Here is a 13,481-nt window from a genome sequence, read left to right as displayed (position 1 = left end):
AAAAAAAAAAAAAAAAAAAAAATACACATGCCACGCTTACCCTGATTATTCTATAAACACCTTAAAAAACAGATGTGTAGTCCAACTTAATTTCACCCCTGAGAACAGTAAGAAATTTTTGATCAGTGTAGTTCTAGTCAACACTCCTATGGAGGAGAGAAGGGGAAAAAATTATATTTCCACCTTTATGTAGAAAGTTTAGTTCTTGGATAAGGGTAGTCTAACACAGAAGAGAAAGACTTAGAAAAATAAATAAGAATGGCACAAAATGGCAATGTTATTTTCTCTGGTGTTATAGGAATCTTCAAGGAGTCTAATGATTTGATAGATTTAGTGCTGGGTATGGATAATAAGGTTTCTACATATGAAGAATGGGCAAAACATTCAGATATTGGATAACTGAAATGGGTTTAAGAAACCCAGATAATGGCTGGGTGCAGTGGCTCATGCTTGTAATTCCAGCAGTTTGGGAGGCTGAGGCAGGAGGATCACCTGAGGTCAGGAGTTCGAGATCAGCCTGGCCAACATGGTGAAGCCCCGTGTCTACTAAAAATACAGAAATTAGCCAGGTGTGGTGGCATGCACCTGTAATCCCAGCTACTTGGGAGGCTGAGGCCGGAGAACTGCTTGAGCCTGAGAGGCGGAGGTTGCAGTGAGCCGAGATCATGCCACTGCACTCCAGCCTGAGCAATAGAGCACAACTGAAGTCTCAAAAAAAAAAAAAAGAAAAAAGAAGAAAAGAAAATAAACCCAGATATATTTTACATATATTTAGTATTCAGACTCTTAAAAACACACATTTTGATACGATAGTTTTAAAAATCAAGATGAATATACAGAAAAGTAAAATAGAGTAGAAAAGGTTAGACTCCAGGAGAAGAGAATGATCACAGATTCTAAACACTTGTTTAATGTGAGGAAACAAATGATTGTCAATAACTGACAGAAATCTGCACCAAATACAACAGCATGTTTACAGCCAAAGGAATAGGACCATTTAAATTTAACGGCTCCTAACATGTATCCATAAAGTATACTCTTAAGAAAATTACAAGTCTAAAATAATAAGTCACACTAATTGAATAGTGAAACTTAAATACATTGGGGAGTTTTGTGCTTTCATTTTCTAGACCTTCATAATTATTCTTATTCTTTCACCCATTGATTCCTCACTATATAATCTCTAAAACACAGCCATGATAGTGTAGCTACAGTATCAATGCTAACTACTCAACAAGACTTCCAGAAGTATGTCACAAAAATCTGAGTACAACTAAGACTCTTGAGAATATAATACAAGTGCGGTATCACCTCCCTTTCCTGAAAATTCATCACTTCCTTCTTCTCATACCCAGGAAGAGTACTTAAAATCTTTTAGCTACTTTATTTGGAACCAAAGCTTATGGGAATCCACTACTGCTTGACTATAAAAACAAGCATATTTGGGGATGAAAGAGATTGTAAAATTTGGGATCCACGACTATGCTAAATAAACATGTCTCTAGACAAAAAGGGACTTCTATTATAACATGGAGATTAGAAAAGACAATAATACCCATTTTAAATTACCATTCTACTATAGATTTGTAAATCTGTAAAGATAAATTAAGTGATCCATTTAAGATCAGGCAGACAGCACATCTGTGGAACTAAAAATCAGCTGCAATTCCACACAAGTAAAATCTGTTTCACAGGCATGTCTTTTTCTAATGTATATCTGCAAGAAAAATTAACATATCTTAAGTATTAACCAACGGTTACCTTTTAAAGAATCAACAAAAGAAATTTTCTAAAGGTTAATGTTACTTACAAATAGGACTCCTTAAAATTCACACCTTGTATAATAACGTTTTAAGAACACATCTCAATTATCTTTTAAGTTATTTTAAAAAGTCAACAAATTTTTATCAGAGTAAGCTAATAGAAACATTGCCCTAAAAATGCCTCATCTGTAAAAATCTCAAATTTGTCTTTTTCCCCTTTTAATGAAATCTCTATTGCACGTATATTACACAACTGCTGAGCCAGTACATAAGCTTCACAGAAAATTTCAGACATACAATCATAAAATCAAAGAGTAAGGTCCTATATCTTTGGCCCCAAGCCAAAAAACACTACTGAAAAACCATTATCATTTACTTGCTTTAGGAAAAAAACCAAGACTACTTACTTAGACCTTTTCCACTTTCAGAAAAATTTACATGTTTCTGAATATGGATCTAATTTTAAGTTTCATCTTAATGTGCTCTTTCTTTCAGAGGTGAAATAGCTAATACATGTGCTTCTGAGCCACAGGTAAAAAAAATTATATCTCCTGATCTCAATGTGTATCAACAGTCATTAAAAATATCCATATTCTCGGTGGGGCGTGGTGGCTCATGCCTGTAATCCCAACACTTTGGGAGGCTGAGGCAGGTGGATCACCTGAGGTCGGGAGTTCGAGACCAGCCTGCCCAACATGGAGAAACCCCATCTCTACTAAAAATACAAAATTAGCTGGGCGTGGTAGTACATGCCTGTAATCCCAGCTACTCGGGAGGTTGAGGCAGAAGAATCGCTTGAACCCGGGAGGCAGTGGTTGCGGTGAGCTGAGATTGCACCATTGCATTCCAGCCTCGGCAACAAAAGCGAAACTCCGTCTCAAAAAAAAAAAAAAAAATCCATATTCTCTGACCAGTAGTTACACTTATGAGAAACCAGACTAAGGAAATAAAGGCAAATATAGAAAATACTACTGGCACCTAAAGCTACACACACATAAAATGTATTTATTATATAAAAACAGCATTACTTTTTAACAAAAAAAATAGTGTCAAGGTAACCATTCTCTTATTGTTGGATGTTTCTGAAATATTAGACATCCAAAGTGATGGTTATTAGCTGCGCACGGTGGTAGGCGCTTGTAATCCCAGCTACACAGGAGGCTGAGGCAGGAGTATCGCTTGAATCCATCCAGGAGACAGAGGTTGCAGTGAACTGAGATCATGCCACTGCACTCCAGACTGAGCAACAAAGCAAGACTCCATCTCAAAAAATATATATGTAATATAAAATACAATATAATAAACAAATGTTTTTTTAAAAAATTATGGTTATGGCCAGGCACAGTGGCTCATGCCTGTAATCCCAGCACTTCAGGAGGCTGAGGTGGGAGGATAGCTTCAGCTCAGGAGTTCAAGACCAGTCTGGGCAACATAGTGAGACTCCCATCTCTAAAAAAACAAAATTAAAAAATTAGCCTGGTGTGGCAGCATGCACCTATAGTCCCAGCTACTTACGAGGCTGAAGCGGGAGGACTGTACGATCCTGGAAGGCTGAGGCTACAGTGAGCTATGACCATGCCACTGGATCCTGGAAGGTTGAGGCTACAGTGAGCTATGACCACGTCACTGCACTCCAGCCTGGGTGACAGAGCAAAACCCTGTCTTGACAAAAAACAAGGGCCGGGCGGGGTGGCTAACGCCTGTAATCCCAGCACTTTGGGAGGCCGAGGCAGGCAGATCATGAGGTCAAGAGTTCGAGACCAGCCTGGCCAACATGGTGAAAGCCCGTCTCTACTAAGAATGCAAAAATTGGCCAGGCGTGGCGGCACATGCCTGTAATCCCAGTTACTTGGGAGGCTGAGGCAGGAGAATCGCTTGAAACCGGGAGGCAGAGGTTGTAGTGAGTCGAGATCACACCACTGCACTCCAGCCTGGGCGACAGAGCAAGACTCCACCTCAGGGGTGGGGGGAATAACAAAAAACAAAAAAACCGAAGTGACGGTTATAAAAGCAACATATACATGTGAAAAATGCTTCTAATCTAATGTCAAAGAAATCAGAATTTTACAATGAGTTTGACTGTAGCTACATAAAAATTTATACACAGAAGAGAAACTAAAAATAAATACTAATAATTTTGTTTTCTCTATTTTCTATATTGTCATAATGCAATAATACTTTCATTTTTATTTTAAAAGAATGAAAGTAAATTTTTTAAAACAGTCTGACTCTGAGATCTGTGTTCACATTATTCCTTTGATAAGACCAAACTGGGCCAGGCCCGGGGGGCTCACACCTATAATCCCAGGGGCGGATCACCTGAGGTCAGGAGTTCGCGACTAGCCTGACCAATGTGGAGAAACCCCGTCTCTACTAAAAATACAAAATTAGCCAGGCGTGGTGGCGCATGCCTGTAATCCCAGCTACTCAGGAGGCTGAGGCAGGAGAATCGCTTGAACCCAGGTGGCGGAGATTGCAGTGAGCCGAGATCGTGCCATTGCACTCCAGTCTGGGCAACTAGAGCAAAACTCCTCTCAAAAGAAAAAAAAAAAAAAGACAAGACCATACTGGACAAAGTAAGTAAAAATGGAGTTGACTTTCACATTTGTTAATACCTATTAAAGATATACATGTATTGGTACTTTCAAATGAAAACTTTCTGTCTTAGTCTGTTTGGGCTACTATAACAGAATACCTTAGACTAGGCAATTTAGTATTTATTTATTTTTTGAGACAGGGTTTCATTCTGTTACCCAGGATGGAGTACAGTGGCATGATCATGGCTCACTGCAGCCTCAACGTCCCAGGCTCAAGTGATCCTCCCACCTTAGCCTCCCAAGTAGGTGGGACTACAAGCGTGCACCACCATGCCCGACTAAGGCTATTTTTTTTACTTTTTTGTAAAGGCAGAGTTTTGCCCCATTGTCCAGGCTGGTCTCGAATTCCTGGACTCAAGTGATCCACCCACCTCAGCCTCCCAAAGTGCTGGGATGACAGGCATGAGCCCACAGTTCCCAGCCAACTAGGTAACTTATAAACAGAAATGTGTTGCTCACAATTCTGCAGGCTGGGAAGTTCAAGATTGAAGCATCAGCAAACTTGGAGTCTAGTGAGGGCCCATTCCTCATAGATGGTACCTTCTATGTCCTCTCATGGTAACAAGCAGGCTCCTTACATTTTTTTTTGGGGTGTCCAACATGAATTTTGGGGGGACAACAACATTCAGACCATAGTACTTTCATCTTCCTTTTAAGTAATTAGGGGCTTTCATGAATGAACATGATGTGGAAGAAATAACCCTAGGTTTATTTGGGAGGAAAACATATACATACATTCATCAGTTGCAAATACCATTTGGGTATTTGGACGATAGCTCCTGGTATAGTAACCACCAGCTAAACATATGCACAAAATTAGACTACTAAAAACTTCTTTCTTTTCTAATTGTCAATTACCTATATATACCTATGAGAATGTTCATTCATTTAAACATATACTGAATGTTTACTAAGTGCCAAGCATATTGCTTGGTAATGGAATTACTCTGAACAAAACAGACCTTGCCCTGCACTCCCATGGCCAAGAGGTAGACATGCAAACAAATAATTACAGTACAAAATAACAAATTGTATAAAAAGATATTAATAAGGAAGTAAGTAGCAACATTGTGAGAGGATAAGAGAAGACAGTGGCAAGAAACATAGGGCTATAAAAGCAACTTCTGGCTTCTAGCCTATAGTCATCGGGCCAGGAAGGATGAAGTCAGACATCTTTAAAAGGCAGACCAAAGGACATAAGAATAAATACATTCTTAAGTTAGTGGACTAAAACTTGCCAAGAAGTCTTCTGGCCAAAGTTCTTTTCTATGAAATCGTGAATGGTATCCTTAAGTCCTACAGCACTTTAGAGGCACACTAACTCTCTGAAGCCACTAAGTACACTTAGAAAATTACCAATTCTTTCCAAACTTAAGAATATACCTCAAAATACTTATTTAACCTGTAGTTTATTTAACAGGTGGTCAGGTCTAACAACTGCTAGATGATTATTTTTTCCTCCCATTTGGGCAACTGCAGAGATTACCATCCAGAGTTCAATTTGATAAGGACTGCCAACATAAAGCAACATGTAAACTCTAGAGTTCAACCAAAGTATACGCATCATGATCACTGAACCCATAAATATGAATCAATGAAATAAACTTATTCTATTAACCTTATTGCTGCCTTTTCTATCACACTCCAAGCTGACAACATATTCAGTCTCCTAGTGCACTTTAAAAGACACTGATATGGCCAGAACTCACAAAAACCGCACATCAAGTCTATGACTTTGACTAGCAGTTCCTGTTGCTACCTATAGCACCTGCAATGAGACTCTAGATCTGCCTTGTAATAGACTGATTATCATTATTTAAGTGGCAGTGGTGTTTAACAGTAATAAGCAAAATACTTTTGCAGACAGTTTCACGTATTTTCATATTCCAAAAACCATAAAATGTTGTTTATATTTATAGAATGATTCAAAGGTACACAAACCACTTAGTCTACATTTTTAATACTCATAACAGACTTGGTGAAGTAGGTAAAAGGCAAATAAAATTTAATTCTGTTTAACAGAAAAAGGTAGACAATTTCTCCTGTCACAGAGTGAATCAGAAATAGATATGGAATTAGAAATTAAATGCCCTGATTCATATAACGTCTATTAAAGTAAGATAGACAGATGCAAATTGTCCAAAGAGTTTACAAATTCCACCATGCTTTTTAAAACATACACCAAGAGAAAGTTTTACACTAAGCCAAAGAAGCAGCAGTGAATAATACATATTTATACATTTTATATAATATAAATAAAACATTCCCCATTAAATACAACATGTTTTGATAGAAATGCAGGTTACTGAAAAATGCTTGCCTGATCTTTTTTTAAACTTGCAGAAATTTATTTAGTGATGCACTTATCTCCTGAATTTAGTAGAACCGTACTTTAAAGGGCTTCACATACTTACAATGAGCAGTTATTTCTGACAGAAAGAAACCATGACATCTCTAAATTGTGCATGATCCCTACACAGTCTCTATGACTAGGATATCTAGGATATTTTGAAAGTGAGGAAAGATGAAGGCCCCAAACAAGAACTGAGTCTAGTTTACTCATATAGCTGTAGGGAAAGAGAGAAACTTCTTGACTGAGATATTGGTTTCCCTCCCTTTTACTGCACTGCCAACAAAAATGGTGGTACTAGTTTATTCCAGCCAGTTAAGGTGTCGTTTCTTCCTGTCTCCCTCCTGTCTTTCCTCTAATAAAAGTAATAGATGTGTTTGCTACCTACAAAGGGAATGAAAGATGACAGTTATAAGCTCTACTAGCCCATGACATCACTAACTAGTCCATAGGGAATAATCAACTGTAAACTAGATTGGTTTAGAAATACCTTCTGCCGGGCGCGGTGGCTCAAGCCTGTAATCCCAGCACTTTGGGAGCCGGGTCACCTGAGGTCAGGAGTTCAAGACCAGCCTGACCAACACGGTGAAACCCCATCTCTACCAAAAATACAAAAATTAGCCAGGCAAGGTGGTGCATGCCTGTAATCCCAGATACTTGGGAGGTTGAGGCAGGAGAATCGCTTGAACCCCGGAGACGGAGGCTGCAGTGAGCCAAGATTGTGCCACTGCACTCCAGCCTCGGCAACCGAGACTCTGTCTTGGAAAAAAAAAAAAAAAAAAAAAGAAATACCTCCTGTTATATGCATATGTTTCACTAGGGACAAGCTGTAACATTTTAAAAATCCCCCAGGAATTGGAAGCTTTTATAAATTTAATTTACTGTAAACTAAGTTAAATAAGAAAATGTGATAGAAAATCATGTGCACACAGGCCGGGCGCAGTGGCTCATGCCTGTAAGGCTCACGCCTGTAATCCCAGCACTTTGGGAGCCGGGTCACCTGAGGTCAGGAGTTCAAGACCAGCCTGACCAACACGGTGAAACCCCATCTCTACCAAAAATACAAAAATTAGCCAGGCAAGGTGGTGCATGCCTGTAATCCCAGATACTTGGGAGGTTGAGGCAGGAGAATCGCTTGAACCCCGGAGACGGAGGCTGCAGTGAGCCAAGATTGTGCCACTGCACTCCAGCCTCGGCAACCGAGACTCTGTCTTGGAAAAAAAAAAAAAAAAAAAAGAAATACCTCCTGTTATATGCATATGTTTCACTAGGGACAAGCTGTAACATTTTAAAAATCCCCCAGGAATTGGAAGCTTTTATAAATTTAATTTACTGTAAACTAAGTTAAATAAGAAAATGTGATAGAAAATCATGTGCACACAGGCCGGGCGCAGTGGCTCATGCCTGTAATCCCAGCGCTTTGGGAGGCCGAGGCAGACGGATCACAAGGTCAGGAGTTCAAAACCAGCCTGGCCAACATAGTGAAACCCCCTCTCTACTAAAAAATACAAAAAATTAGCCAGGCATGGTGGCGGGCACCTGTAATCCCAGCTACTCAGGAGGCTGAAGCAGGAGAATCACTTGAACCCGGCAGGCGGAGGTTGCAGTGAGCGCCACCGCACTCCAGCCTGGGTGACAGTGTGAGACTCTATCTCAAAAACAAAAGCAAAAGGAAAAAAAAAAAAAATCATGTGCACAGCTATAGTTTTGATTCCAACCTAGCCAGTGCAACTATACTATCTCAAAGCCTAGCAACTGCTCTGAAATGCAATGTTGTAGCAACATGCCAATCTGCCATGAAAATTTTCTTGAATCTGGAATATGCAAAAAAGTAAATTTACAAACACAGCCCACTTTAGCATATCATTTATTACATTTTAGGATATCTAAACAAACAAAAGATCTCCCATGATGACATACTAAGGATAAAAATATACATGGTATCTGCATTTACTTTATTATTATTAATATCTCCATTCAAAACCGTTACTTAGGCGAGTTAAAAGTAAGTATTTTAGGCCAGGTGCAGCGGCTCATGCCTGTAATCCCAGCATTCTGGGAGGCTGAGGCGGGTGGATCACCTGAGGTCAAGAACTGGAGACCAACCTGGCCAACACGGTGAAACCCCCATCTCTACTAAAAATACAAAAAATTACCCGGGCATGGTGGCAAGTGCCTGTAAGCCCAGCTACTAGTGAGGCTGGGGTAGGAGAATCGCTTGAACCCAGGAGGCAGAGGTTGCAGTGACCTGAGATTGCACCACCAAACTCCAGCCTGGGCAACAAAAGCGAAACGCCATCTCAAATAAACAAACAAACAAATAAATAAATAAATATTTTAGCCTTTTTTTTACCCTAAATAACAAAAATTTAAAAAAAAAATAAGCATGTGGACTTTAAGTTGAATATATAACTCAAAAGGAGAAACTAAACTCAAGTAATCATTTTGAAAGATAATTTTTACTCATGAAAATTACAGAATGATCATACCTATGAGTCTAAGTAGCTTTAGGAAAAAAAAAAAAGCCTAAGCAAGATGAAGCTCCCACCCAGACTAACTTTCAACATTAAGGGGGGGAAAAAAAAACCAAAAAGCACTACTCAGAGTAAAACACCTTAGGGAGCTTTAAAAAAAAAAAAAAGAAAAGAAAAGAAAAAGCAAGTAACTACAAGGCTAAAAGTTGTTACCTTCTATCCAAGACATAAAATGTATGTTTAATACTTCTTAAAAGGATATCTACTAACAAAATTAAACTTGTATGGAAAGTAGGTTTTTTTTTTAAAGGCATCAGAGCAGCAGGAATACAAAATAAAGAGATGTATTTTTTCTTTTTTAATCTTAACATGAATAATACTTTTCTTATTTTTATTATTTTGAGATGGAGTCTGGCTCTGTCGCCCAGGCTGGAGTGCAGTGGCACCATCTCGGATCACTGAAACCTACGCCTCCTGGGATTCAAGTGATTCTTCTGCCTCAGCCTCCCCAGTAGCTGGGACTGCAGACACGCCCCACCACGCCCGGTTAATTTTTACATTTTCTGTAGAGACGGAGTTTCACCATATTGGCCAGGCTGGTCTCGAACTCCTGACCTCATGATCCGCCCACCCGGGCTTCCCAAAGTATTGGGATTAGAGGCGTGAGCCACCGTGCCCGGCCACATGAAGAACACTTTAAACATAAAGATATTTTTCTTTTTTCAACCTTTTCCCATATATGGTCAATTTCACTACATCCATTTTATTTCCCACCTTCACCACAAACCATTTCCATCTTTGTGCCCAAAACTTCATTGTAGGGGTGAAAAAACCCCTATTCAAGAGACCTATATTCTTCTAAAAAACCTTCGAGTGTGTTCAGAAGTCATTTTCACTGAAAGATTAACAGGAAGTAGCTTGACACTGTCCCCCAAAAGCTCCTTTATCATGCCTCCACACCTCCCAAACTACTCCCTATCTTCACCTCTGAAAAACACTTAATTTTCCACTAATGCAGTCTGACCTAATGAATCGAAGCCTGCACATCTCTTCTTCTATCCCTTTCTTTCAAGCAGAAAGCCCTAACCTTCAAAAAGAGAATAAGCGGAAGCAAGGAGGAGGCAGAACATTATCCTTTCCTTTCCAGTAACTAGCCATACCCCATTCCCCCAAATAAACACTCCACAACCCTAGCCTTTAAAATGGTTATCAAACATGGCCAGGTCCAGTGGCTCACGTCTGTAATCCCAGCACTTTGGAAGGCCAAGGCGAGCGGATCACCTGAGGTCAGGAGTTCGAGACCACCCTGGCCAACATGCCTCTACTAAAAACACAAAAAATTAGCTGGGCGTGCTGGTGCGCGCCTGTAGTCCCAGCTACTCGGGAGGCTGAGGCAGAAGAATCGCTTGAACCCGGGAGGTGGAGGTTGCAGTGAGCCGAGATCGAGTCACTGAACTCCAGCCTAGGAGACAGAGTGAGGCATTGTTTCGAAAAAAAAGGTTATAAAACAAACAAAATGTTGATACCTCTATTACCTCTTTCAAGCCTCCCAAGAACATTTCTACTAACACTACCCAAAATATTTTTAAAAGGCTGGTCTCATTCTTTTGAGTCCCTCATCCTACACCCCAATTATCTTCAGGTGTCCTCTCAATCTTACAAAAACATTTACAAAACTATCCTCTCAATCGCACAATAATATTTACAAATCTCTTATTCTTTCTACCGCTCCTTTTATTCCTCCAACACCTGTATCTAAAAATCCCTATATGCTGTTAGGTACACTCCCCCACCAATAAATGCTGCATACCAGTGTAGCCCTTTCAACCCTCAACTAAACTTACAAAAACCTATTTTTTCCAATCTTCATGTATCTAAAAGTCATCAGTTCCCCTAGCACTATCGAGTCCTCAATAATACTTTAAAATCCCTTAATATCTTTGCTACCACACTTATCACCTCCCCAATAATTTCTAAAACCCTTCAAATGCCACACATCCTTTTCATCTACTCCATAGTATTTTTCAAATCCTCCAATATTCTTGATCCCTTAGAACTCACCAATAATCGCTATATAGTTTCAACGTCCCTGCTATCCGCTTCTGCCCTCATATTTCGAAAATGCCCTCGATATTTTGCTTGTAGACCTTTCAGTCCCGGAATAATAATGTTTATCAAACCCTTGATGATATTCTGCTATTCCCTTCGACATCTCAATATTCACATTTCAAAAATTCCTCAAGAGCCCTGCTACCCCTCTCTCAGTTCTCAAACAGCAACGTTTTAAATTCCCTTACTGCCCCTGCTACCCCTTCCAACACCCCGATATTTGCGTTTGAAAAGCCCTCGCTGTCCTTGCCTGCCCCCCCAGTCCCACATCCACGGTGCCTCTCCGTCCCCAGCGTTCCTCTTCCACCCTCAGCCCCACCACAATGGTGATAGTACTACAGGGAAGGCGTCGCCGGGACCTCCCGGCCGCGGCCCCTCAGCGCCGCCCCCCACGCCGCCTCCCCTCCCCCACGCCCCCGCGGGTCCCCAACGCCCACGTTCGCCGGCCCCGGCCCAGCCCGGCTCACTCACATCGGCTCCAGTAACTTGGCCAGCCAGGACTTGAGGGCATCCACATCCTCTATGAGCATGGTGCAGGGAAGGCGGGCTCGGCCGCCGCTCTTCTTCAGGCCTGCCGTGGGTCTCCACTACGCCGCCTCCTCACGTTCCCTTCACAGCTCCCGGTGCCCCAGCCCACCGGGCATCTTAGGAGACTTCAACCTACTCCCCCGGCCGGGGCCTAACAGGAACTAACCCAAGAGCCCTCACTCAACCTAGCCCGAAGGTTGAGGTGGGCGGGAGACAGTGCCGAGTGGCAGACCTGACAACCAATAAGAGAGAGAGGGCCCTGAGGGTAAGACCAATGAAAAGGCTCACTCGCCCCGCCGGCAGGCCGTACCCAGTCAGGGAGGAGAGATATAGCAAGGTAGGTGGAGAGCTTACGTGAACTCCTGGTGCAAGATGGTATCTTGGAAAAGGTGCTTTGCCTCTTAAAGGGGCAGCGGCGCCTTTTTTTGACCACGCCGCCGCCCGCCGCGGAATACTGGTGTCTGCTGCTGGGAGTGCCTGGGGGAACCCGGCGAGCCCCTCAGCCTGGTTCCTTCCTCTCGTTTTTCCTGGAAACACACACTCGTGTCCCGAAATGACTCAGCTGTAGTAAATCTGCAACACAACGTGCAATACGTTCACGTTCGACACATTGCACAGAATGCAAAATTTTACTTTTTTTCTTTACACACTCATGTTGATCGGCACTCACGTTTGTATTTTTTGCTGCTCTGCTTTAATTACGCAGAATGTTTCTGACAACCATGCCTTGGAATCCAGTAATCGTCATTTTTAAAACGTGGCGCACGGATGTAAAAGGCTGAGGCCATTTCAATTTTGCTAGTATTATTAATAAATGTTGCTTTATTTAGAAAGAAAAACGACTCCAATAGTTTGGTTCTAATTATCTTTCCATTGCATATCTAAAATTCAGTGGTTGGGGGACGGGTAGGGAGAATTTTAATCAGCAAAGAAGGATTAAAAAAATAATTTTAAAGAAAAATTAGACACTACCGATATAGTCAACTTAACTTTCTAGTAGGTGAGAAATTCCTTCTGGAGTTTTGAAATCACTGATTTAGCACTGATGTTAAAATGCTTACCCAATAACATATACTGAGTCCCTGCAATTGCCAGCACTGAGTAAGGCACTGGGAGTCCAGTGGTGAGCAAAACGGAGCTTCTCCTCTTAAGAAGATGAACGGTTTTATGGGGTTATGCATTGTAATAACATTTTGAAAAATACCTAATGAGCACACACTTCATATAAAAGAAATGGATCAACCTCAAATAAACAGACATACCATATATATACAGAACAGGTAGAGGCACACTTCTGCAAAGGATCAGACACTAAATATTTTTGGTTTTGTGAGCCTTGAGGTATCTATGGCAACTACCCAACATACAATGTCTTGGCATAAAATTAAACATGGACAGTATGTAAATAGAATGATTGTGGCTGTATTATAAAAATTTATAAAAATTATATAAAATTTTAAATTTATATAATTTTCACATACCATTTTTTTCACCATTTAAAAATGTAGGCCGGGCCGGGCGGCGGTACCTCACGCCTGTAATCCCAGCATTTTGGGAGGCCAAGGCGGGTGGATCACCTAGAGTCAGGAGTTCGAGACCAACCTGACCAACATGGTGAAACCGGTCTCTACTAAAAATACAAAAGTAGCCAGACATGGTG

At 41.0% G+C, this 13,481-nt stretch overlaps 1 protein-coding gene across 1 annotated transcript in view; it reads right to left on the bottom strand.

Moving 5' to 3' along the window:
• The window catches only part of RBM27 (RNA binding motif protein 27), a 96,275-nt gene extending 84,236 nt beyond the window's left edge, over positions 1-12,039 (bottom strand). The window contains exon 1 of the mRNA XM_012001537.1: positions 11,765-12,039. Within this exon, the coding sequence (XP_011856927.1) occupies positions 11,765-11,823 (59 nt within the window). The 5' untranslated portion in view covers positions 11,824-12,039. The remainder of the gene's footprint in view (positions 1-11,764) is intronic.
• Between the last annotated feature and the right edge of the window lie 1,442 nt (positions 12,040-13,481).

The sequence above is a fragment of the Mandrillus leucophaeus genome, unplaced genomic scaffold, assembly GCF_000951045.1.
Source record: "Mandrillus leucophaeus isolate KB7577 unplaced genomic scaffold, Mleu.le_1.0 Scaffold663, whole genome shotgun sequence".
In the NCBI taxonomy this organism is placed as follows: domain Eukaryota; kingdom Metazoa; phylum Chordata; class Mammalia; order Primates; family Cercopithecidae; genus Mandrillus; species Mandrillus leucophaeus.
Note: the sequence above shows the minus strand (reverse complement) of the source record. Positions and strands in the feature narration are given on the sequence as shown.